This window comes from Scatophagus argus, chromosome 20 (assembly GCF_020382885.2).
Source record: "Scatophagus argus isolate fScaArg1 chromosome 20, fScaArg1.pri, whole genome shotgun sequence".
Taxonomy (NCBI): Eukaryota; Metazoa; Chordata; class Actinopteri; family Scatophagidae; genus Scatophagus; species Scatophagus argus.
The window spans coordinates 17,688,575-17,715,348 of record NC_058512.1 but is presented as its reverse complement, the minus strand read 5'-3'; the positions used below and the strand labels follow the sequence as shown (position 1 = coordinate 17,715,348).

The following is a 26,774-nucleotide window of genomic DNA, read 5'->3' as shown; positions in this document are numbered from 1 at the left end:
TAAACCGGCAGGTCACACTTTCAAGAAAAATCGGAAATTGGCAAAGAAAATTGCCCTTTTAATTTTGAGCAACATCTAGTGGTCATTAGAGGAACTTCAGTTGAACACATTTCAACACTCAGCTGGGGATTATCCTGAACGGCTTGACTCATACCTCTGAGATGATGTGCGGTGTGTGAGAACTTTGCACCAGTTTGGAGACTAATGGACATCAGTTAATGAAATCAGAGTTAAAAACAGAACCATGCATGTGGTTTAAACACATGTTCCTCAGTGGCACTGATTGGAGTTGCCGCAGAAACGGTTTAATTCAAATATTAGCAGGAGCCTTATGCACATGTTAAGTAGGCATCTGCCAACCAGTTTTTTACATGATTGATACTGATTATTATTATTATTAATCAAGAACACTGTTAACTAGTATTTGGAAACCATATACTTTTACAGTGAAAATAGAAATCTCATAGACTAAATGTGTAGTAAGTACAAGTGCAATTTATGTAATTATAATGTTGAGATACTTGTACTTTACCTGAGTAGTTCCCTTTTCTGCTACTTTATACTTGTGCTCCAATACATGTTGGAGGCAAATATTGTACTTCTTACTACACTGCATTTATTTGATAACTTGAGTTACTTGTTACTTCACAGATTCTGATTATTAATAGTAGTAGTCGGAAAATGCTGCTGATAATCAGGCAGATAACTGCAAGATAAAGCCTGTCTATTCTTAATATTACACATAAAAAAAAAGAAAATCTACCTATCTGGAATCAGAAAAACACACTCCTGATCCGTCATCAGTGATTCCAGCTGAAAAACAAAATACCAACCCACAGAAGCAAGAACGACAGCTGAATTCAAAGCACAGAAACACAGATGCTCTTCACATACATAACGACACCAGCAGCAAGTTCAGTTACTGTCAAGTCTGTGTGTGTGTGTGTGTGTGTGAGTGAGTGAAGATGATTGTTTAGTCTGTCTGAGCTCTCATTGTGCCGTGAAAGATTTAACACAAGGTCGAGGTCCTGCTGCTGTAACACCAACAAAACATTTCATCATTTGGTCGACCCTGCACAGAGTAACCCTGCGGGGAAGGTAAGCGAGGGGGAGTCAGAGAGGAAAACTGAGAGAGAGAGAGGGAGAGAGAGAGGGAGAGATGTGTAAGAAAGAAGGGTGCTTTTAATCAACTTCCTCTCATTTTTGTTTCACATGTCTTCAGTATTTAATTTTAATTTGTATTTAATCATCTTTATTACATACATTGGTTAAACATTTAATATAAAACTGACTTCGTCATTTGTCCTCTGGGCAGGTTCAACCTTTCAGTTCTCCCAAGTTAATTTTACTCAGTACCTTAAAAGTCACTTAAACACCTCCAAAGGTTTGGTTTGGACTTCTCTTTCTGAGTGTCATCTTGTCTTAAATTAGGGGCACAAATTCTATAACAAGGGCTGTGTTGTTAGAGCCATAGATGGTTAAAGACCTTCTGCCCAGGTTTGATCTTCTGCATAAAGAGGACTCCACACTAAATTATCTTTTTGTGCTGTATAAATAATCATATAGATTGTGTCGGCATATGATGTTAATACAGCTGATTTTCCAACACTGGACACATTGTGTGTAAATATTGCTTCTAGTTTCTCTTTGGTGGCAGCAAACACATAAAGGCATACCGATAACTCTGCAACAGGTTATTCAGGACTGACATACGGTAACGTTAACGATGATAAACGGCAGGGCTGTCACTGTGCTGACACTCCCTCACAGCCTCTTGCAGTACTGTAGTACTACTACAACACAGATACTCAGACAGTGACTCTCTTGCTGGGCCTTGAACGTGCTCCTATTGACAAAGTTCCCCTAGACTCCCTGTCCTTCCAGCAGAGAGTGTGACAGTAGCTGTTCATTAGCTCTAACTTCCAGCTCTACATCTCCGTCCATGCTACACTGAGTGTGTCCCCTGACCTCCATGTCGCATGTACTACAAAGCCATAAGGCTATACCTTCTACAGATGCTGCTCCTCTACTTCTCTGTTGTATTTTTTTAAATATGCTGCGGAGTTTTTTATTGAGCATGTGGAATGTCCTTAATGTCTTTTTTTTTTGTTTTGGCAAGTTCAAGTCCAAGTCAAATTTCAGATCTTTCAAAGTAAATCTAAGTCAAAGTCCAAGTCAACCGGTACGAGTCCCAAATAAAGTCCAATCCGATCCTCCTTATAGCCCAAATGAATCTGAAGGGCATGTCAAGTCTCAAGTCCTTAAGAGCAAGTCTAATTCAAATCTTAAGTCAGTTGAGATCAGGTCTTGAAGGCAAACTTAAGTCAGATGTTAAGTCTTTGTAAACGAACTGCGAGTCTTTCATGTTTACAGGCTGACCGTTGCCTGTAACATTTTTGGGCCTAACTTCTTAGGACAATAAGAATTTCCAGGTGCCCCAGGCAAACCATATTTCCTGTGTTTAAAACAGACCCACAATAAAACCATTACTTTAGCTGTCTATGTTGGAATATTGATTGTTACTGATTTGATCAGTCATGATTTATGAACTTTGTTGTAGCTTAATCAGAACTGAAGAAAGAGAGTGAAAGAAGAAGATGACTTGGATCACCATGGATGCTAAAACAAACTTTTCAAAGCTGTTTATAATTTACAAAGAACTCCTCTTCTGTGGTATGTCCAGATCAGACAAGGTGATTACGCAGACTTCTGTATTAAACTCCAACAAGGATCTTCTCGCTATCCATGTCCACTTCAGCACTCTAAACCAACTGTTGTGAATATTTGAACGTGTTTGGGTTTTTGGCTCTTTCATGTTCTCCATCTTACATTTATGACAGTAGGAAATCTCCCTCACTGTCTGCTGGAGTTTGAAAAGAAGGGCTCCTGAGTTCCTGAGTTCTTTTTAGTGTTTCATCACAACCGCCACAACAGCACTACCTCCACCAGCTCTGGATTCTCTGGCTTGAGCTTATCTGTGGGACAAGTTCTTAAAGGCCTCCCTCTGGGAAACTGACTTAGACAAAAATAAACATAAACATATCTGTCTACTTTCTATTCTTTTGTTTCCCATCCTAATCCCAGTGTGTAAAATAGGTGCTTTTTGTTGTTGATGCAAGTCCTATCCAGCTTCTGTTTCTCCAGGACGAGTTTGTTCAGATTGAGATGGCTAAATTAGAAGCAACTCATCTTTTTTTCCTCAGTGGGGACAGAGGTCATGTTCAGTGATAACTTCATTGAAGATTAAGGGCTTTGTGGAGTATTTTTTTTTCCTCCTCCGTGGAGTTAGTATTTGCACTAGCCACATGATGCATTTGCAAAGCAAGCAAGGACAGTTTTAGATTGAAGATAAACTGAAGATACAACAGAAGGACACATCTGAAAACCTATAATCCACACACATACATATGGCTTGATTTTTCACTTTCCAATAAATACATGCACCACCTGTCTGTGTCCTGTTGTCCCATGCCAATGTGCTAAGTTTGACTTGTAGGTAGAAGAAAACATTTTGCGTCTCTTGCTGCCAAATATCCAATCACACGTGACACATTCAGATTTTTTTTTCTTTGCTTTGGATTGAATCAGCGAAAGTGGTTTGGATTTTGATGGATTTAGATGTTATTTAGATAACAGCCCTAAACCCAATTTTCGAGCATGTACACACATTACACATGCAGATATAAAAAGCAGCACTCCGATAGCATCACAAGCTGCACTGACAACCTACATACTGAATTTATTTTGCCCAATAAAATCAAGATATCAAATGTAATTCATATGAACACCTCAGGTCTGAGGAGTTTATTAGGTTCGGTGAACAAATCCTACTGTAAATTCTTCAGTATAACAGTGATAAAAAAAAAAAAAAAGAATTTTATATTACTCATCTCCCTCCCTTATTGTGGATTCTGCTCCCACAGTGTGTGTGGAAACAGAACTTTACAAAACTGCAACAAAACACAACCTCGGAAGACACCCTCTTGATTTATCCAACTTAACCTCCTGAAGCCACATGTTAGCCTCAGCTGACGTTTTAAATGCACTCATTTAAAAAGTGACCAATGACTCTTTTAGTGTAAATACAGTATAATATGGCATGTGAGTGTTGCATTAAGATTATTGTCAAGATGGTTCACTGGAATTTATTTGACATAATCTTAGTGCTTGCGGCTGTGTGTGTTGTAATGAAAAGCAGTGAGAGCAGGTGTGTGAGTTTGGGGGGGTATTCTTGGTTATTCTGAATGGTTTTCACTAGACATTCTCTGTAGAATAAAATAATGTGTGTGTGTGTGTGTGTGGGGGGGGGGGGGGGTGTATATTACATTGTGGGAACAAAAATCTATTTACACAAGTAGTGGTTACGGTGAGGATAATTCTCCAGGAAATTTATTTAAGTCTACGCAATGTCCCAAGAAGTAATAGAAGCGCAACTGTATGTGCATTGGCACTTGATAAAGAAACACAACAGAACAACAATCGTAATAATTTGGACAGAGAAGCAGATCTTGTAGGCTTGTGATCTTCCAGAAGTTTACCTTCACTTGTGAAGTTTTTTCCTTTCTTTCTCTCACTTCTGCAATTCTTAATTTAACTGTACTACAACTAAGATTTTTTTAAGGTGGACTCAGAAAATGCTGTGTTGTTAGCTGTGCGGGAATGAAACTTTAAAGTGATTAACAAAAATGTTAAAGTAGAAACGACCATAAAAGACTGGTCAGTGAAAACTGTATTTGTGAGAAGAGAGAACCGAGCAGCAGGGTGGTGAGCGGGACCTGTCTCATGTACTAATGGAAGAAAATAGAGATGTGTCTTAATAAAACATCTTCACATATATTTATGAAATGGGAAATAGGAAATAAAGATCTTATTCTAATGAAAACCTGTTTCAAATTAAATTTCTCCCTGTATTTTCGTCTGTCGACTATTTCAGAATTTATGTTCATGGACTCATAACACTTTTGATTTATTTTGCGACCCTTTGCAGCCATCCCATTGACATTTTTTCACGTAGACAAAAGTGACGTGTGAGTGTTTCTATACTGTTTGTAAAAACAGTCCCAAGAATTATCAAGATCACTATCTTGCTTCCATCCTAACACAACCATGTTCTTGTCACTTTTTGTTTTTTAAATTTCCCTTCAGTAGTATTTTTAACTACTAATAGCAGAGCTTGCTGGCAGTGATTAGTTGCTTGGCAACAGTTATTGATCTTTCCATTGATTGTTGTATTGGAAATGTTTGTGTGTCTCTGAAAGTTAGACGCCTCCAGTCTGTTCAGTCTCAGGATTGTGTCGTCCACCTAAAATTCGATAGGCTGGAGCCTGTGAAGACACACACACATTGAATTTCTGTGTTCTTTGTGTGTGTGTGAAAATCAAGCAGCCGATTTCAGGAAGTTGACGTAAAAACAAAAATATGTGTTTGTCGCCTACTGGTGTCATGTTAAGAGATTTAGAGTTTATTTGAACTTCTGTGTACGGACATAAATCTGTTTACACAGTCACATTGTAAGGCCTTGCTTTTCCTTTGGGGACAGGACACGTGTCTGCATGGTATAAATTAAGAAATTTTAGGCTGAGGACTCGAGTTATGGTGTGGTTAGGTTAAGGTGGAGGTATAGGTTGAGGAAGTCTCCAGGAAATGAATGTATGTCTTTGTAATGTCCCCAAAAGTGACCTAAGTAAACATGTGTGTTTGTTGACCCTCTTCTCTCCTCCCAGCTCCTTTAATATTTCATGCCTCCTCTTTGTGATCCTCCTCCAGGCCTCCCAGACCAGGAGGAACCCCGGAGACTCCTCGCAGGACGGTGGCTGCCCCCCCTCAGCCCTCCAACCCGGCGCTACAGGCCCAGATCAAACAAGGTAACTACAAAAGGAGGGGGCACTTGCTTCACACACCCCCAGGGCCCTGTGGGGATGGTGGGAGGGATGAGAGGCGGGGGTTTGCCCACCGGCAGTAAAACCCATGGAGAGTTACGGGAGGGGGGAATAAAAAACACAAAACAGAAATATCACAGGAGGAAGCTGCTGCTGTTTCCTCGGTCAGCAGGTCTTTCAAGGGATGTTCTGCTGTTTTTGTCGTGTGGGTGGACTTGTAGAGTGCAAACCTCTGACTGCAGCTTTTTGTCAGGTCTCTCCCTCATTTACAGAAATGCATTTATAGGAATAAATTCACGTTAATACTGCGGCCTACACATTTTACCTCAGTCTGTACTCACATGGGGGTTATGGGGTCCTGTGCCTTGCTCAGTGGAACTCCTTGGGTTTTTGGGGATGAAGGCTCACATTCACTTTAACGACCACAAAACTGGAAATAATACTGAAAATTTTGTCCTCACAAGAAAAACAGCATTATGTTTTGTTAACATATAATTTGTTTCTACTTCCCTGACAAAGTGGCCTCAGTACATAAAGTGCTAGAGGCGAGAGCAACCAGATTCCTTTTAGGTTGTCTGAAAGGCTTCTTCTGTACTAAAAACTTTTGGGGACTCATATGATGGCAGGAGGTGTCAATGACCCTCAGAACAACCCCCAAGGTGACAACCCCACTAGAGTTTAAATACCTGGGACTCCCCATCAGTTTTTAGAACTCAAGAAGCCTTTCGGATGAGAGGTGAAACGTCTTCAGAGAAATCTGGTTGCCTTTAGTTCTAGCACTTTAAGTGCCATGACTCCGGTGACTGAGAACCTACATAGATGTATAGCCACTGTGCATGCGTGAATTACAACAGGTGCAAAAGTCAGGAACAAAAGAAAAGCTCGAGTGTCATTGTTATAGTGCAGCAGAAGGGAGGAAGTTAGGACTGAGGGATGGTCAATAAATTTGTTACTCTGACAGAGGAGTCCACTGTTCACATCCCTCCTCTGACCAACAGTCAGTGTTGGTTTATGGACCTAAACCAAACATTCATCATAACTGTACCAGATCATAAAAAAATCATGTGCATACGGTTCTTTGTAACACTTATGGAACCAGTGATAAAGTTGTCCATCAGATCCGAAAACACTCACAATGTAACACAGTGAGAAACTGTTCTTTGTTTCTTTTTTTTGTTTGTTTTCTTTAAGTGAGGAATACTTTGTTAACGTTATGTTATGAATAGAGAGCGGAGCTGAGAAGAGAGAGACTGAGACAGCAGTGTAACCTGGTTGCAATGTTTTTATTGAGCACCAACCTCACAGTCTGTGTGTTATTGGCTGAGGGCCACACATCCACCTAAAGGTTGACACCCAGAAATGTCCCAAACACAGCAAAATACTAAGAACACAAGAAAATCCAAGCACATGGCTGGATCTCAGATACAGATGCCAACACACACCTCTAGTGGTTAATAAGGGATGATTGAGAAGGATTGGTTTCGTGTGAGTTGATACTTTGTCTTTCAGGGAAATCCTTCATAGTATACCTTTAATGCACAACCATGAACAAAGTGTTTACTGGAACAACAAAAGGTAGGTGGAAAACGCAAACATCTGTAGAGACAAAGAGGAAACATATTGTAAGTAATACAGATGCAGAGGTGGGATATTTCTCTCTGTGAGAAATGATTAGAACTTTTCAGTATTTCTTTGCGGAGAAAAACCTGCTTTGGTTCTCTGTAGGGGACATTTTAACCAGCCGTCACCATCTGCCTACCACACACGCGCACACAGCTACCTACCACACTACAACAAGCTCAATAGCTACAAATACACACACACACACGCACGTATATATGTATGCCATGGGTGGCACCCTCGGGTGTTGGGTGTTGGGAGGCGGTGTTTTAGTGCTATTGTCACGCCTTAATGGAGGCCAAGCGTGACAAGCGTGTGGACTTATTCACGCCACACGCCTATTCACTACCATTCAGGGGGAACGCTTGGCCATGACCTCAGCTCAGCCAGCTACTACAGCCTTGTGTGTGTGTGTGTGCGTGCGTCAGAGGCTTTGTAAGGGAGTGCGCTCTTAACCCTGTTCACCATCTCTTTTCACATGGAAATAAGTGAGGAGGCCCCTCAGATATACTTCAGCATTTATATTGAGATGACCGAGGGGGTCTGCATACAATTTAACACACCTAAAAGCATCTTACAGTAACTATTTTGCGATCATGTCCACAGTAGGGCAGAAAATTTTGCAACAAACATCTTTGTCTTTCTCTGACAGCAAAGGCCAGTAAAAATGTTTTTCCAACACAAAGTCTAACATTTTATTGTTAACAGACACATACATCTCCAACTTTATTGCTCCCAGTTTGAGACGAAATGATTAGTCAGTGAGTTGACAGAAAATTAATTGCCAACTATTATTAGAACTGCTTAAGCAATAAAAACATTTTTCTTGCAAAAATGCAATTGTTTGTGTTGAAACTTCTCAGTTGTGTATGTTTTTCTTTCTAATTTACCAAGAGATCCATTGAGAAACTATTTCACAGGCTCATTGATAATGAAAATAATGCTTATTATTAATAATAGTTAATAGTAATTAGTTGCATCTGAACTGTTTCTGTCTTCTATTTAGTGTTTCAGTACACCTGATTACTCAGTTAAAATGTAAACATTAATAGGTTTTTCTTTACTCTGTTGTCACGATGACTGCTCTAGTATAGTGATTTTTTTTTTCATTATTCATGCTAAAAATCTTAGCCACGGTTAATGAATTGTATTTTCTATCCTCCATCTAATTACATACATAAAGCACTTCAAAGTAATTAAACCATTATGTAATGGTCATGATGAAACAGTGCAGTGCCAGACTGGCCATGTTTTATTGTGGCATGAGGCACCATTGTGTTAGTGCTGGTGCTGACTTTCGTTAAACTAAATTATATTTGAATTGTATTTCAGTGTGAATAATAGAGTTTATGTAATAATGTGAATATAATCAGGATTTTGAGCCATGAAGAAGTTTTGCGTTTTATTGTACCATACCACACTAATTATTTACAGTATGTTAGATAAAAATATAAAAGGCTCGTCTGCATATTGGATGACAGAATATTACTACCAACAGCCAAGCATTCTTGCCATTGGCTCAGCAGCTAATGCAGATAATCTAGCTGAAGATGAATGTGTTTTTGTTTTGATCAAACTTCATTAGTAGCGCTGAAGCCTACTTTAAGGTTGGCTTGAAAATCCTATTGTCATTGCGCAATTTTTTTTCTTCTCCAAAACAACATTTTTTGTGAGTGAGAACATGCTCAGATGTGACCATTAGTGATGTGCTGGCCATTCTGATCTGTTCAACACTAAAGAACACCGTGTGGAAAAATTCATCTGTTTATTTAGCCTAGACCTCCCGTGTACTGTGGGTGGGGGAGAAAGAAGAAGAAGAGAAAAAAGAAAAGAGAATGCGCCACTTCTCCCAGCAGCAGGATCAGTGCAGCATTCAGTTTTGTCTCAGTCCTTTCTCAGTCCTCAGTCCCAGCTATTGTGAGAATATAACGCATACAGTTGAGCGTTTGATGTTGGGTTTGATTAGCCATACTTCTGCCTGTAGGACAGCGCAGATTAGCTCTCGTAATGAGTCGGCTGACTGTGGGTATTGAAAAAACACTGACTTGTGCATCGCCAGTTGCTGTTCGTAGTGAAGCAGTTTCCCCTCATGTCCGCAGAGAGCTGCAGACCATTCACACAGCACTGACACTTCAAATGTTATTTTAATCCTTTAATAAAGCTAGTTTGACCTCTTTCGGTAATCAAGGTAGTAAAATAAGAACTTGAAGATATTGTCAACATTCACTTTTTGAAAAACAAACATAATCTCACTAATTCCTTTACAGTTTTGTAAACTGTACATATTTCGGTTATAATCTTTCAGATTCACTGCCATTTCCTCCAGGTTTAATAGTTTTAAATTTGAACTATGACAAACTTTTACTCAAAAACAGCAGTGAGGAATTGTTGAGTAAAAGATGTGAAAGAATGACCGTATTCTTGAGACATGTTGGGCACATTTTTAGACATGTTTCAGTGTACAAATTATCTTTACAGCTCCCTGTGTTTGCCATGTTTTAATATTTAGTTACAATAGTTAAAGGAGAACAAAAGAGACTTTTGAAATGGGTTTTTCATTCAATGTACTTAGAGTAACATGGTTTTGTTTTATTAATATTTCTTCAGTTTTACCACCTGTCAGGAACTGAATTTTTAAGTTTGGAACAGGTATTAAAGTATCATTTGCATACCAGAGTTTTATGATGTTACCACCAACATCCTTCCTGCAAGGCTCAACCATTGGCCCAGAACCTGAAGTCGATGATGCATAATATAAATGCAATATTATATATTAATATTATATATATTTAACCTCTTTCTACAGCAGATTTTCATTTGAAATTTATGGTTTACCAACACCAAAGCTGGCAAACTGCTTTTGACTGTCCTCAGCCATCTTCTTTGTCTAACTTTCTAATTTCTTTCTCACCCACTCTCTCTATCTCTCAGTTTCATTTCATGTTCACATTGTTGTTCACTGCATGGCTTCAGCCTGCTGCCTGTTTTCTACAAATGAACCTGTTCCACAGACACTGTCTCTCTTCAGTGTTTCTTTCAATGTACTTTCATTCAGTCTCTCTTTTGTAGATGTGCACATCTTTCACTACTCCTTTTCTTGATTTCTTCCTGTCTTTACCACCAATAATGTAATGCTGCTATAACTGTTTTCTCTGTTATGTATGTGCTACATGTTTTCTACGTGGTATTTGGACTATTTTGAGTTTTTAAATGTGTGCCTGTTTGCCTTTAGCTGCTTAGCTTGTTTTGTGTGAATAATAGGGGTATTTACTGTCTCATAATCGTATGTAAAAAAGAAAAAATATATCAAAAATGTTATTGTACATTACATATGTTTAAAACGTGAATTTATTTTTGTGAGATGAAACGTCTTTCTCTTTTTCGTTGTCAAATGCCTTTAATGGGATTTTGAAATTTAAAGTGTACATTTTTGAAACAACATATTTTTTCATTAAATCTCCAGTTTTCAGTTTCTGGTACTAGTATAAAAAATATAAAATATAGATTCTTATTGCCGTTTGAATCAGCATATAAAGTTATTGTTATTTGTTATTGTTATTGTTCTGTGTTGGTCGTCTTTTTTCCAAACAAGGCTTATGTTCTTTCTGAAATTCTTCCTATTGAATGTAGTTTGATAGAACGCTGCTTCCAGAGGTCTGAAACCTTTGTGCTCTGGTCGAGCACTTTTGTGTAGTTGGTCTTCATCTCTGAACTAATTGCTGATTTTTCATCTCTTTACCAAGTGCTTGCTGGGAATTGAAGTATCATTGTGTTTTATTTTGACATTTATGTGCCTTTTATGAACTCTACTTTTTATATCACTTTATGTCACTTTTCTCCATAGGAAGGCTTCCTGTCTTGCTTTGGGTTTATTTCCCTGTTTGATGTTGTTTTTTTCCCCCTTTTGTTATTTTTATATTATTCGGTTTTTCTTTGTGGGTGTTACTTTATGTCCTGTAACAACAACATTTGATTTACTTGATTTTACTTTACTTGATTTACACAAGGATGTTTACCTTTTTTGTATTAAAATGTCATTACTGCATACTCTTGCATCAGATTATGAGCTAAGAGGAGCATGAGAAAGTCCTTATAAATAGTTTATTAACTGGATTAGTTCATGTTAGCATATCAGAATTTGTATCCTTAAATTTGGTTATTTATTTCTCTAGTATTGGTCTTGTGCTGTATGAGAATACAGTATCCAAAATCAGGGTGTTCCAGTGGGATGTTGAGTCTTTCATTTGGTCTTGCTAATGTTAGCAGCTGTTACTGTTATTAGCATCTGTATATGTTCACAAACTAATAGTACTTAGTTTGCAGTCAGCTGCATGTGAAAGTTAACTTACATCAATAATATTGGACCCATTATCAGTAATCCTAGGTTGTCTCAGCAATAATTTTGCTTAATATAATATAATATTGCTTACCCTTGAAGCTGTGTAGGTTTGGGGGAAAATCGGACACTGGTAATAACAAACATACATGAGTGATGGATTAGCATACATTTGCAATAATCCTGTGATTTGGACTTTCTGTAGCTCCTGCAGGCCATAGTTAATGGGAACTATGTTCACTGGATAATTCAGTGTTTCATGAAATATGTCCACGATTAACAGTGAACGCCAATGCAAAGTTATTTATGCACTAAGTTATTTTCAGATCACAAGCTGTCACAGAATCCCTAATCTTAACCATATCTCAACAATGATTTGTTTACCATAACTGCTGTTGGTCTAACTTTAACCATGCCTTAGTTTCTGTATGCAGATATTGAAATGATTTTAAAACTTTTGTTGAATATCAAAGCATTTTGTCATTGTCCAGGCCTTTGCAGAATTTATAGTGTTGTTTTTGGTTGACTAAAGGTTTAGTTTTGCCAGTTTCTTATTCTGTTTCCCAGGTTAAAGTTAGCCATGCTTTGTCTGCTTATTTTTTACTAGGGCTTATTGGGTTTGATGTCAACTCAACATGGTTGCCATTTGTGGAAATCAAATTTTTATGCTTTTTTTTTTTACGTCTTTCTGTGTGATGGCATCCTTTCTTCTTTTCTTTTGTGTATGTTTTTCTACCGTTCCTGTGTGTAGTAAATATATTTCTTTTCCCTGCCTCCTAACTGCTTGTTTCTTCTCTCTGTTTGTTATTGTGCAGATTTATATCTTCTTAACCTTTTCTTTCCCTCTTGACTATTTCTCTCCTTTTTTTCCTTTACAAGCTGCTGTAGCTGCCACAGCCAACACCAGTACTGTTACTACTGCTGGGACTCCAGGGGCCCCTGGGAGCCATCCTCAGGGGGCCCCTGGCTCCCCCAGCCCTGGCCCTGCCTCTCATAACATCCCCTCAGTCAACGAAGGTACAGACTGAACTGATGGGTACCACTTAGGGAAAGTCTCACAGCCATACTATTTTTTTCAGTTACTTTGTCTTTGGAGATGCTTCCTAGATCTTCATACCTACATTCCTGCATTCTGTCTTCCCTTTTGTTCCTTTCTCCTTGCCATCTGTATTATTATTTTTCATTAATTTATTCCCTCTCCATTACTATTTCTTTTTTTCCTTTGTTTTCCTGCCTGTCACTCTCTTGATGCCATCACATTTCTTCACCTCACCTTTATAAACTCCCTCAGTTATTTATCTCCCAACTTTTCCTATTTCTCTGTCTTTCCACCTTATTTCCCCTTTCTTGCATCAGTCTTTTTTCCCCTGCAGCTAGTGTTAGATTTTTGTCTCAGGTGTCTAGCTCCAGTTTTTTGCAATGTCTTTGTCCTTGTTTTGGTCTGTGGGGCTGTCTGTTTATCCGCCTGTCTGTCAGAGCTGAGTTTAGTCCTCTCTCAAGGTAATCAGTTGAAGAAAATTGATAGTTTTGGATCTCCAAATGTGAAAAAACACAAAACACTGCAAAACACTTGGCAAAGCAGTTGTGATCTGACTTGATCATGGGAAATTAAACCAGTCCTATGATATTTGCAAGAGGTAGCAGTCTTGCCCAGTATAGTCCTCAGTATATTTCTAAAGTATAGAAATTTTAACTATACTATACTAATACAAAACCAGTAGTGTAAGTAAGCTCAAGTAAAAAAACATCACTCCTCAGTTTTACCTATTGTCCTTTAGATGTTGTAGTCACTCTGCTAAGAAGACATTTCTGACCACGGTAATCATAATAAATATTCCACAAAAAGCCATTGAGATTCTTTTCCAACTTGCGGACAACTAGAAAGAGTTTCCTTTCGCAGCAGAAGTCAATGAGACGAAGAGCTGATTCAGTTCAGTTTATTTATATAGCGCCAATTCACAACAAAAGTTATCTCATGACACTTTCCAATTAGAGCAGGTCTAGACCAAACTCTTTAATTCAATTGTAATACAGAGAGCCCAACATTCCCCTTGAGCAAGCACTTGGCGATAATGGCGAGGAAAAACTGCCTTTTAGAAGGCAGAAACCTCAGAGCAGACCCTGACTCAAGATGGACGGCCATCTGCCTTGACCGGTTGGGTTGAGAGAGAGAAAGAGATTCATCAGCAAAGAATGGAACTTTTCTGATATTTGGACCTGATGATTTTGAGAGTGCATTGAACACAGTCCTTTTGCCCCAGTTTCTTGTCTTTTTCTGTTGTTGGCAATATTGTGCAGTCCTTTCCTGGTTTATGTGTCTCTAAGTCTACTTGTCTGTTTGAATGTGTCCATGTGTGTGCGCTCACTGTTTGCATGCTTGCTGTTTCCACCTGATGGAATGGGGAATGTGTCATGTGAGAAAAAAAACAAGCCAACAAAACAATTTAAATAGACCAAAAAGTGTAATTGATCTAAAGCATAATCATTGTAACTTAAAGTTGCACTTTTTCTGGTGTCCTTCACAGAGCCTAATGCTGTTTGTTTTTTTAAAAAAAAAACAAAAAAAAATGTTTTTTTCTTCTTTTTTTAAACAGGATGTTGGCTTTTACCATGCAGACTTGTTGACCCATCCACTCATACAATGAATGTGATCTCTGTTCCACGTCAGTGGTTTCTATAGGGAAATCAAGTGCCTTTGAAAGCTGATTTTGAACATTTACTTTCCAGTTTCTAAAACGGGGTTGGTTAGACATTTTTATTCAGTTTCATACGGAAAACGGCAAGCATGCAGACAGAAGCTCATTTTTTCCATTACACTTAAGGATAATAATAACAACTGAACACAAACTGTAGGAAATTTGGCAAGTTATAAGACATGAATCACACTGCCGTGCAGAAACCTTATTTTCGTTATTATCAATGATATTCCGATTACTGTCTTCTTTATTATGGTATAGAGTAGTAGTGTGTGTGTCTATATAGTAATAGTAGCTGTCATTGGAGCAGGAGTAGCAGCAGTGATAGGAATGGAAGCTCTCAAATGGAGTTGTATAAAGTAGAATGAAATGGAAATACTCAAGTAAAGTACAAGTACTTTACTTTCCACCACTACTTTCAGTCTTGTTTCAGTATCATCTTGTTTAGGTATTGTTTTGGTCAAATAAATAATTAATAAATAAAAAAAATACTATTATTATACTTATTATTAGTGCAGTAATTATTAGCAGGAGTAGAAATTGTAGCACCAGCAGCTGGAATAGTTGTCTTTAGCAGCAACTACAACAGTAGTAGTAGCCGCAGTAGTTGTAGTGGTCGTTCTACCTAGTAGTTACTGTGAGCAACTACAACAGCATCAGTTTTAGTAGTATTTCCCATGGGATCTTGTTTCATAAAAATATATAGTGTTATCAATGGCAAGAGACAATTTTTTTTTTCTCCCACCCAAACTTTGCTCTGAATTACACATATGATGTTTGTTCATTTAAAAGGATGATTTTACAAGTTAATAAAACTTTTAGTTAGTAGTATCTTTTAAATTAACAGACAACATGTATTTAATTCATGTCACAATTTAAAGGGGATCAGAAAGTGGCCTCTCACTGTTTAATACCATACATATTTTTCGAATATAAGGTCAGACCACAAGGGGCGGGACCGTACCCCTATACAGTAAAACATCTTACACTGCTGGTATAGCCCAATAAAGACCAGATTGCAGAGGAACTCCAGCATGAATTAGTTTCACTGGAAAGAAGGGCTCATTCTTTTGATAGCAGTAATGGAAGATAACAGTCTTGAATTTTTTTTTTCAGGAACGTGTAACAAAGTGACTGCAGTTTTTTTAATGTTTGAGGTTTCTGCAAGACAGTGTTGCAAATGTTGCAACTAGAGGTTGACCGATTATTCTTTTCTGATTGCCAATACTGAGACAGTGATTATAGTGTAACACAGACATCGCATATTTGACAAGGTATTTAATATTTTCTTTTCTGATATTGATCAATCTGTCAACCTCTACATAGAATATTTTTGAGTACAGTATATTTGTCTAACCGTTGCATCTAATGATTTGAGTTTTCTTTGTGTATTTCGTTGGCGGAGGTAAGTTTACAAGGTGCCCTTAGGCAAAGAAATTTGTGTGGAATTTCTTTGCTGCTCAGAAGCAATTCAGTGTCCATGTAAGTGGGTTTTACATACATGCATCTCTTCGGGAAACCATATATTGAACCAATATATGTGAATAAGGTGCTCGGTTTATGTTGCGTATCAGCAAATAAACATTTCAGTCCATTTTCTTATCATAGACTTGTTAAAGCTGGTGTACATTTCCCTTGTGTTTGGTGTCAAACATAAATATATGTCATATCGGCTCGGAATGATACAGCTGGTTTTGAGCCCTATTAAAGTGATACCAAGACATTTTGAATGTTTCTTTTCTACTGTACATCCGTCATTCAGGATAATGCAAATGACAGCCATGTACTTGTATTATGCATGTCATTTGTTCTGAAAAGGTTTTTTTAAAATAGACCTTCCAAACATTGTTGTGTGTCTGAATGAAATACATTTAAATTCATCATACCAAGGTATTGTTCTGAGGCTTTTGTCCACATGGCAATGCTGTATATGTTGTTTAACTGTTAAATGCCATCAAACATATTCAGGCTCTGGTTAGCAGGAATAATAACTTTGCTCTAACCAAAACCGCAGATAATAGGCAATAATATTCCCATCCTGTATATGACTGTTGTTAGTATGTGAAGACTGTATAAATACAAAGTCAAAGTGTATTTGTGTATGTAAGGATCTGAGAAACTCACTGCTGTCATATGGAAACACAACTTCTCCAGTGATGTTTTTTTTTTTTTTTTTTTTAACTTTTATAGGATTAATTTATCACTGTTTGCTCAGAAGTTATACACGACTGATATCAGTATCGTGTTGCATTGAGTGAGTGAGAACTAGAGTGAAACTTTTAATGTAAGGCAACACAAAATGTTTGATCAGTCTGCTTCTGTCAGCACAATATTTTTCAGTTTCCACCTAAATTGGCAATATGAGATGGTTTATCACAAGAACTGGAAAAAAAAAGTGCTTTTATGTGACAGCAGCGAAGGTGGGAGCATGTGAGAGGCAGTGCCTCTAGTTCTTTCTGACGGTGTATATGTGTTTGTGTTTGGCTGTGTATATGTGTGTGTGTGCAGGTTGGAGTCAGCTGGCAGCCATGCACTGTGTGATGCTACCTGATCTCCTCGGCCTGGATAAGTTCAGACCTCCTCTGCTGGAGATGTTGGCAAGGAGATGGCAGGACCGCTGTCTAGAGGTAATAAACACACTGTATACACAGTTTCAAATTAAGCCTTGCAGGCCAACCCTGTCTCTCGTAACCTATTTTTATATACTCCCAGTGATGTCATTATTTTTTCTCTTTTTTTTTTTGTTAAAAATTAAATTAGGTAATGTTTTCAGAAGCGTTTTAACATCTCAAAAGCAGTCAATAAATCAAATGCTCTGATTAAAAAAAAAAAAAGAAAAAATCTGGTATCTGTGACTGTTAAAGACTTGTCCCATTAAGCCCATTCAGTCATGTCATTCAGTCCAAATGATATGACTGGACAACATAATGCACATGTCTGTCTGCCAACATACCTGTGTAACAGCCCTCTGCCATCAATACAGATGTTATGGAAACTCATTTGTGAGCTACACTTACTGTGCATGATGGAGTCTTCTCAAGGCTAGGCAGATATGTTGCTGAAGCTGTTAGCGAGCTAGTCCCACAATAATGGGAGAAAGTTCAGCAACATTTTCTTAATACAAACATGTAAGGTTGACCATTGGCTAAGGACTAACAATAGCCATTTTCATTGCTCATTATGACATTTTTAGGTGTTTCCTTACATATGAAGTACATGAGGTGATTGGATACGGTTAGTGATTACAGCTCTCTTCCTCATCATCCAGCAGTAGTCAGGCAGGGTGCATTTAGGTGTTTATGAGGAGTAGGTTTAGTGTGGTTGGACACTTAACTCTTGCTGGTTCCCCCCATGTTACCAACCCCAGCTTCAACAGAAGGAGGAACCATGTTATTGAATACCTGCAATGTTGGAAGTGTTCTTATTGAATTCCAAAATATTCATCGTTGAAGTTACAATCATGGACATAAAATACTCATAGTAATAATTTAACTCTGCTGTTGTAGGTGAGAGAAGCAGCACAAGCTCTCCTGTTGGCTGAATTAAGAAGGATTGGCCAGTCAGGACGAAAGGAGACCATCGACATGTGGGCTCCCTACCTACCTCAGTATGTGGATGCGGTCAGCTCCCGTAAGTACCTCACCTCAGATTCTTTCCATGTACTCTGACACATTCTAACTCTGAGCATATTAATATGTCAGTGCTAGAATGCGAACATGCTAGCATTCCAGTTGTGAAAAAGGGAGTGATTTTACACAAAAAGTATGTTTGCAAGTGCTGAGAAGCACCACTGAATATGCAAAAAAAAAGTTGTATAAAACTATTGTGGATCCGACGGGAGCTGTGTGAAGACTGATCCACCTTGTCTGAGTCAGAGTTGGTTGAGGCTGACAACTGCAAGTCAAGTGAAAAGCCGGTTGGAGGCGTAGATTTGGAGAGAAGCGTACCTACCTGACCTGTTTAGCCCTCTCCTCATCTCTGGTTGAGGCCGGCTGCTCAAGCGTATATTAGTCGTTCTCTTATACAGCTAAGTACAAGTCTTAACCTCATAATAGACGAAATGTCCATTTCAGTTTGTTACATGTCACAATATGATGTCACATCCATGTTAGCAAATTTGGTTTGGGAGCAGGGGATATTTTGTTTTTCCCCGATTCATCGTGACTGATTTATCCACTATTATACTCGTAGTTATAGCTGTAATTTGACTTAGAACAACATGTACAGCAGAATTCATCTCATCACACTTATCTCCATTTTTGTGGATGCTTGTCGTGGATGTAGCAAGGTAGTTAGCTAGCTGTTCTTAATCTCACCTACAAAACTGTGATTGGTCAGTTGTCTCCTTTATTGGGAGAAATGCTCGTCAGTAAGCGCAATACAAGACCTACTTGAACAAATCTGAGATATCTATTGTTCTATTCATTCCTCTATCTCTCTTTCCTTCACTGTCGTTTTTTTCTCTGTGTCTGTCTTCTCTATATTCCCTGGTCTCTCTCTCGGTCTATAGTTAGACCTGCTGATGGGAAGAAAGGTGAATCTCCACCTTCTTTTACTAGAAGCAGCCTTCTAAAATGCTGTGTGTGTGTGTGTGTGTGTGTGCTCGGGAGTCGCCCTGTGGTTGCTGAGGATGCTGGGGGTTTCTCAGGGGAACAGTTGCCATGGAAACGGGCCCCAGTCAGTGTTGTGTTACCACAGAAGTACCACAGGCAAGGGAGGTGGGAGGAGTGATGGGCTGGTGACCTCGGGGGACGATGGAGGATAGAGGGGGAGGGAGTAGAGAGAGGGAGAGATAGAGCGAGGTTAAAGGGTCATTGAATTTGATCTGTGTGCTGCGCAGCAGGACTGGAACCGACAGTAAGATGACTCCTGCTGGTCCTGGAAATCCTGGATTATCATGAGAAAGTCGGGAATTGCATTGAATTCTCTAGAGAGGCCTGTTGAACTTCACACTGTTCTTGGGTGTGTCTGTTCTGAAACACCAAATATGGCATTTCTACACATTTAGGACTCAACATCCAACCTTTTTTCTGACTTTAAAACAGGGGGTGTAAACCTGTGCTGGTCTCTGAGCCCATGTTTTGGTCCTGAAATTCTCTCAACTCCCTTTCACCTATAACATAAAAACTGCTTTTGCCCTGACCCTAACCTTCACTAGTAGCATGTAACGTTTCTCTTCTTGGATTCAAGGTAAAAGATTGTCTGCAGCCCACAAGGCTCTAAAGAATTTTTAACTTGTCTTCTTAAGTGGGAATTCACTTCTGGAGTTCAGCATCAGTGTAAGTGTGAACTCTACTGAGGTATCCATCCATTGAATCTGCACCAACCCTGACCTCCATTGCAGCTTCATTGTTCTCAGAGGCAGCTGTCCTGTCAGCAGCACAGCACCTGAGGAGCTGAGAGGACAGCAGCAGGACTAATTGTCTACACTAGGTTGTCTAATATCAAAAATGTGTTTGGGGGGGGGGGGGGGGTAGTAGCACCATAGAACAACATGGTGCAAGGTAGAGTGAAAAAGATTCACAGCATAAAGACATAACAGGGGTTGCATCTTAACACATACTTCAGTTGGTGCAGATTTTATAAAATGAAAATATATATTCAGACGTCAAACATGCTGTGTAGGATGACCTGTTTTTAATGTTTCATTAGTGTGCAGAGAAGGTCAGGTAAACATCAACAGCAGGCGATAAGCCAGGCCCAGGCAACATCAGCTCGTACAAAACAACAACACCAAAAAAAACGATGAAGCTCGATGCAGAAAACGTGTCCTGCTGGAGATCATCAATCTGATGCCTTTTTTTCCTCCGTGAGGATATTACTGCTGAGCTGAGCCGGGAGCAACTGCAGCCAGTCAAGCCATGTTTCTGTGCTGTCCAGTGTTTGTTCATAGGTGTGGCGAGGTAAAAGATTTTGTTAATCTTGATGACATGTTAGACGTTTGTAACTAAAAACCTACCATCTGCAGGTCTGACACCTCACTGTGGCTACTTCTGCTTTTTCTGTTCTCTTCCTGAAACATTTACTCTGATCCAATGACCAAATAGTGCAAATACAAGTATTCTTTGTCATTTTCACATAACCTGAACCACTAAAATAATCAATACAGATGTTATGGAAACTCATTTGTGAGCTTCATTGTTTGTGTGCTCTGACTGATGGGTAATCTTGCTTGCCTTCTGCTTAGTGAAGTGAAGGACTGTTGTTCAGTCATTCCCTATGCAGCTAACAGTCCCACTTTGAACCTAGCATTTTATTTGCTCCCTACGGTGTAAAAGCCTGCTTAACATGGCTCAATAACCTGTGTAGTCCACTTTGAGGGATCTACTGGGCGATCGAAACCTTGAAGTTTTCAAGTGCATACTGAATATGTATTTTCTTTCAGTATTTGATGACTATTGACACAGTCATCAGAAAGTCTCTCTCTCTCTCTCTCTTCTCTCTCTCTTTTTCTCCCCAAAGAGCGGTGAGGTTGATGTTTGAAGGAAGACACCTGTATTTATCCATTTGCTTTTAGTGCAGAAGAAATGTCACAGAGTCTGTGACAAAGTCCCACTGTCGCAGCATGGGGCTGAACATACAAAACACACGCACCCACACACACACAAAGCAGTGGCCATGACCTTTCAGCTCTCCTGGAAGTGTTTAAAAGGCTTTAACACAAAGGAGAGGGGGCAGGCTGGAGTAGTTGACCTGCACTTGAATTGTGAGACTGGGACAAATAAAGTGTCCACTACATATGCATTTTTTTTTAAAGGAGCAAATCAACATTTAGGAAACGTTCTTATAAGCTTTCTCTTTGTGAGTGAGATGAGAATATCAATATCAATCTTGTGTCTGTGTGTTAAGTATGACCTGGAAAAGAGCAGAGGTGGTGTAAGTACTCAGATGTTGTACTTAAGTTGGAATTGCTCTCTTCCCTCTAGCTTTTCCAAGTGGTGCTGTTGGCACCGCGGTTGTAAAGACAACTGGAAAGCAGATAGTTTGACTGGATCAGCAGTCAACCTTTGTTTTCCTGGGAGATTTCGTGCCTGGTGCCAGACAAAATTGCATAATGAAAGCAAAGTTTATATGGAAGCAATCTACATGTTAATGGTGTCAATATTTTATAACCATGACATTGTGCAATCACATACTTCATTACTTCATAACTTATTTGTTGGCCACATTTTGTCTTATTAAATTAAATCTGGTGATTGAACTTGCTAAAAAAATGTTAAAAAGTACAATATTTGCCTCTGAATTATGGTGGAGAACAGGAGAAAACAGAAACTGGAAATGCTCATATAAAGTACCCCCGAGTACCTCAAAACTGTAGCTTAGTACAGCACTTGCGTACATGTTGATTAAAGAGCTCTGTACAAAGTTAAAAAATCAACAGGGAACACCTATGAAGTGCTCAAATGAGACAACACCAATCACTTTCCTGCTGAAAAACAGCCAGGTGCAGCAACTATGTCTTAATGACCTGTGCCAGCTGGACATGCTGCAAAGGTTGACCAAGAAAAAGTACTAACAGACAATAAAACATGAATGTGAAGCTTTAATCTTTGGAGTGGAAGACTTCCAGAGGTGTGTGTGTGTGTGTGTGTGTATGTGTGGAGGGGGGGACAAAAGAGAGCAGTAGGAGCAGCAGAGGCCCAGGAGCATTGCTGTGAAGCTGGGCAGAGAGAAAGAGTCAGCCTGGGGTTGGGAGCGGGGGTGTCTGGGTAGAGAGGGTCTCCACACACACTTTACTCTCTCATATTCACACACACTTGATTAAACAAAGTCCCCAGCATTGTTCACCCTCACACACGCATGAACACACACAGTTTTAAGGGTCAAACTGTGTGCGTGTGTGAAGCAGCTGTTTCTTTGATCACTGAACAGCAGTCACCATTTCCTCTCTCTCTCTCTCTCTCTCTCTCTCTCTCTCCCTCTCTCCCTCTCTCGCTCCTTCTTTCCTCTTCTCTTTCTCTCCCCTGTCTTGAGTTAACTGTCTGCCTCGATCACTCAGTCCTGTCTGGCTGATTGAGGCAGAATGAGCCTGCTGCTGTTGAAAAGCAGCCTTCCCCTCTCATTTCCTCTTCCTCACCTTTTTCTTTTTTGCATCTGTCGCTTCTGAGCCTCTCCTTCTCTGACTCCCTTTCCCTGGCTTCCACTTCTTTCCCTCTGCTCCTTTGCCTTCTTCTCCTCCTTGTCTTCACTCTTCTTACTTTTTAAGAAATAGATAGATAGTCAAAACATTCTCAATAGAAAAATAAAAATGTTAAGTATCTAAAATACAATACTGTGCAAAAGTTTTAGGCAGGTGTGAAAAAATGCTGTAAACTAAAAATGCTTTCAAAAATGGAAGTGTTAATAGTTTATTTTCATCAATTAACAAAATGCAGTGAATGAACAGAAGAGAAATCTAATATCAAATTAACCACCCTTGTCTTCTAAACAGCATCACTTCTTCTAGGTATACTTGCACACAGTTTTGAAGGAACTGGGCTGGTATGTTGTTACAAACATCTTGGAGAACTAACCACAGATCTTCTGTGTATGTAGGCTTCCTCAGATCCTTCTGTCTCTTCATGTAATCTCAGACAGACTCGATGATGTTGGGGACTCTGTGAGGGCCGTACCATCGCTTCCAGGACTTCTTGTTCTTCTTTATGCTGATGATAGTTCTTAATGATATTGACTGTATGTTTGGGGTTGTTGTCCTGTTGCAGAATAAATCTGGTGCCAATCATATGCCTCCCTGATGGTATTGCATGATGGATAAGTATCTGCCTGTATTTCTCAGGACACCATTAATCTTAACCAAATCTCCAACTTCATTTGCAGAAATGCAGCCCCAGACTTGCAAAGAACCTCCACCATGCTTCACTGTTGCCTGTAGACACCCATTATTATACCACTCTCCAGCCCGTCAGCAAACAAACCGCCTTCTGCCATAGCCAAATATTTCAAATTTTGACTCATCAGTCCAGAGTACCTGCTGCCATTTTTCTGCACCCCAGTTCCTATGTTTACATGCATTGTTGAGTCACTTGGTCTTGTTTCCATGTCGGAGGTATGGCTTTTTGGTTGCAACTCCTCCATGAAGACCACTTCTGGCCAGATTTCTCCGGACAGTAGATGGGTATACCTGGGTCCCACTGGTTTCTGCAAATTCTGAACTGATGGCTCTGCTGGACATCTTCCAATTTCGAAGGGAATTAAGCTTGATATGTTTTTCATTTGCTGCAAGTTTCCTAAGTTTCCTTGGCCACCCACGATCCTCAATGTTGCCCATTTCTTTGTGCTTCTTCAAAAGAGCTTGAACAGCATATCCTGAAACCCCAGTCTGCTTTGAAATCTTTGTCTGGAGAGACCTTGCTGATGGAGTATAACTACCTTGTGCCTTGTTGCTGTGCTCAGTCCTGCCACGGTGTATGACCTGTGACATGAAACTGTCTTCCACAACCTTACCTTGGCAGCAGAATTCCTACACAGCTGTTTCTGTTTCAGTTAATGACTGTGTTTCAACCCACATGTGAAATTGATGATCATTAGCACCTGTTTGGTGTAATTGGTTGATCACACACCTGACTATAATCCTACAAAATCCCTGACTTTGTGCAAGTGTACCTATAAGAACTGATGCTGGTTTGACGGCAAAGGGTAGTAACACCAAATATTGATTTGATTTAGATTTTTCTTTTCTTCGCTCACTTTGCATTTTGGAAATTAATAAAAATAAACAATTATTTATATTTTTGACAGCATTCTTAGTTTACAGCATTTTTTCCACACCTGCCTAAAACTTCTGCACAGCACTGTGTGTAAAGGGTGAAAAGTTCCCAAAAATTATACAAAAATAAATGATACAAAAACTCATTTTACATTAAAAACCGTAAAATAAAAATGTGATCATTTTAGTTCATTCTAGATCATTCTACTACTTAAAATTAACCTTTCAAAAAATAATCCAAATACCAAAGAGAACGAAATGGTCAAAATGATGAAGAACGGTGTTTTAAACAGGAGGAGAGAGAGCAACAGACAGAAGAGAGGTGCACGAGATCCTGGAGGTTAACAAGGCATGCTGGGAGCTATGTGTCATGGCTGACATGACAAGCTTGACCTTGGAGCAGGGCAGAACGCCTCCTCCTCCCACCATACTCCCTCCTGCCATCCACCCCTCCTCCACCTGCCTCTCCCCTTTCTCCCTCAGCTCCTGCATCTCTTTCTCATTCCCTCGCCAAGAACAGTTGAGTTATAGCCTGTGTGTGTGTGTGTGTGAGAGAGAGAGAGAGAGAGAGAGAGAGTGTGGGTGTGTGTTTTGTGATGAACCACCTTAAACAATACATGCAGACTAGAATTAACCAAATCTGCACTGTGGGTTATGATGAGACATGCCTTACATAATTTCACCCACACAAAAAGTGTGGTCTGTATAACCATTCTGCACCTCATGTCTTTGCCTGGATCAAATGGTGGTGCCAGGAGGGAGTATGACTTTTATGTTGCGTGGTGGGAAGTGAAGTGGCCTGGTTTGCCGGTTTGTCAGACGGAAGAATTACCCATTAAGGTTTTGGAGCGGCTCTGAATTGCGGGACAGACACACAAATTCAGTTGCAGGCTGATCCCTCCTCCCTGGCTTGAGAGAACTGAGGTGGTTGAGCGAGCTAGACAGTGAATGACAGGAGGCAGCAGTGTTAGCTGCAACAAAGAAGTGAATCAGAGAAATGAATCATTTTTGTCTAATTGTTTCTTGGTGAAGGAGAACTAAAACAGCGAAAGTAAAACATAAATAAAAAAAAAAAATAAGTCATACTAAATGCACCAAAAAAATGTCAAATAAATGTAGGCATTAATTAAGCTATAATCGAACCTAATCTATGTCTATTTTTGTTGTACAGGCAACTGTTCAATGATAACAAAGGTTTTGAATCTTGAATCTAAAATGTGACAGAAATTGATATTTCAGTAATAATTTAATTTAATATAACCTGTCTATTTACTGTTTGTTTACTTTCCCATTAATTTTCCATTTTGTTATATTCATTTTAGAATTTATTTATCTATACATTTAATTGATTATAATTTTTCAGCCTGTACTTGAAAAGTTAGCATTGCTAAACTGTTTGAATAACAGCCTCCTCATTTGTACAATGGAGAAACGTCTAAATAAATATATATATCTACATTACATTTGGGGAAATAAACAGGGTGAAAAGGTGAATTAAATCATAAATAAATACACGAATAAATGCATTTAAAATAATTACATTAATAAATCAAATAGAAACATACATGAATTTAATTGACACAAGAATTTACTCTGTTATTAAGTATAATTTGAACATTTGAATGTAAATCAGCACAATAACAGCTATATCAAACGACAGAAAACATCTGTTTTTAGTTTCTGCTATGTTGATCTTCACTTTCTTTTTTTCTTTTTTTTTTTTGAAGGTTTTTGTTCCACTCTGTTTACTTATTAGAATCAAACGTAGAAAGTAACATATCACAGATAAACTTCTTTCTGGACATTACGAACAAATAGTATTTGACAAGATCATCCAGAGTGAACATGGTGACACCTTCTAGCCAATCAGAGAACATCATTTATCACATGTAGCTTCAGTTTAACTGGTTCTTCTTCTCTAATCTGGTGTTTTCCTTTTCTCTGAACACTGATGTACAGCATGTCAGTGAAGCACAGGTGGAATGAAACTGAATTAAGAGTGATGTGGAGCTCTGTTTATGTAGAAACATCCATCAGTCCAATCACAGCGAAGCATCAATTATGTTTTAATTAAGTTCAATTAAGTTTTTTATCACTTTAAATTTCAGGAAGGACAATCACCAAGGCTGTGTATCGGCCTTCTGTCAGTGTGAGTGTGTGTGCACACGTGTGATATAATGCTGTACAGAGTCATTATGTTGAACTGTCAGCAGTGTGGGTGAGCAGGTGTATTGGAACATGGACAAGGATAACCAGGATTAATCAATGTAATTATACACACAGTGTAATCACAGGTTTTTTTAATGGTTTGTTTGGATCTCCAAATGAACTGGTTGGATTATTATTAATATTTTTAACTTACTTTTTTACCCAAATGATGTCATTTCTGACTTTTTGTTTGCTGACATTGTTTTGTTGCACAAGGGAACACACACAAACAACCACACTCCCTCAGAGTGTGGCTGTTTGTGTGTGTGCAAGCGTGTAATTTATTAATTAGGCTGTTTTTCCAGAGATTAGCCCCGAGTAGGCTCTGT

At 39.0% G+C, this 26,774-nt stretch overlaps 1 protein-coding gene across 3 annotated transcripts in view; it reads left to right on the top strand.

Moving 5' to 3' along the window:
- Nucleotides 1-26,774, top strand: part of LOC124051177 (WD repeat-containing protein 7) — a 104,220-nt gene that overhangs the window by 27,713 nt on the left and 49,733 nt on the right. For all 3 annotated transcript variants that reach the window (XM_046374218.1, XM_046374217.1, XM_046374220.1), the window contains 3 exons: nt 5,767-5,864; nt 17,040-17,158; nt 18,038-18,161. In XM_046374218.1, coding sequence (XP_046230174.1) covers nt 5,767-5,864; nt 17,040-17,158; nt 18,038-18,161 — 341 coding nt within the window. The remainder of the gene's footprint in view (nt 1-5,766; nt 5,865-17,039; nt 17,159-18,037; nt 18,162-26,774) is intronic.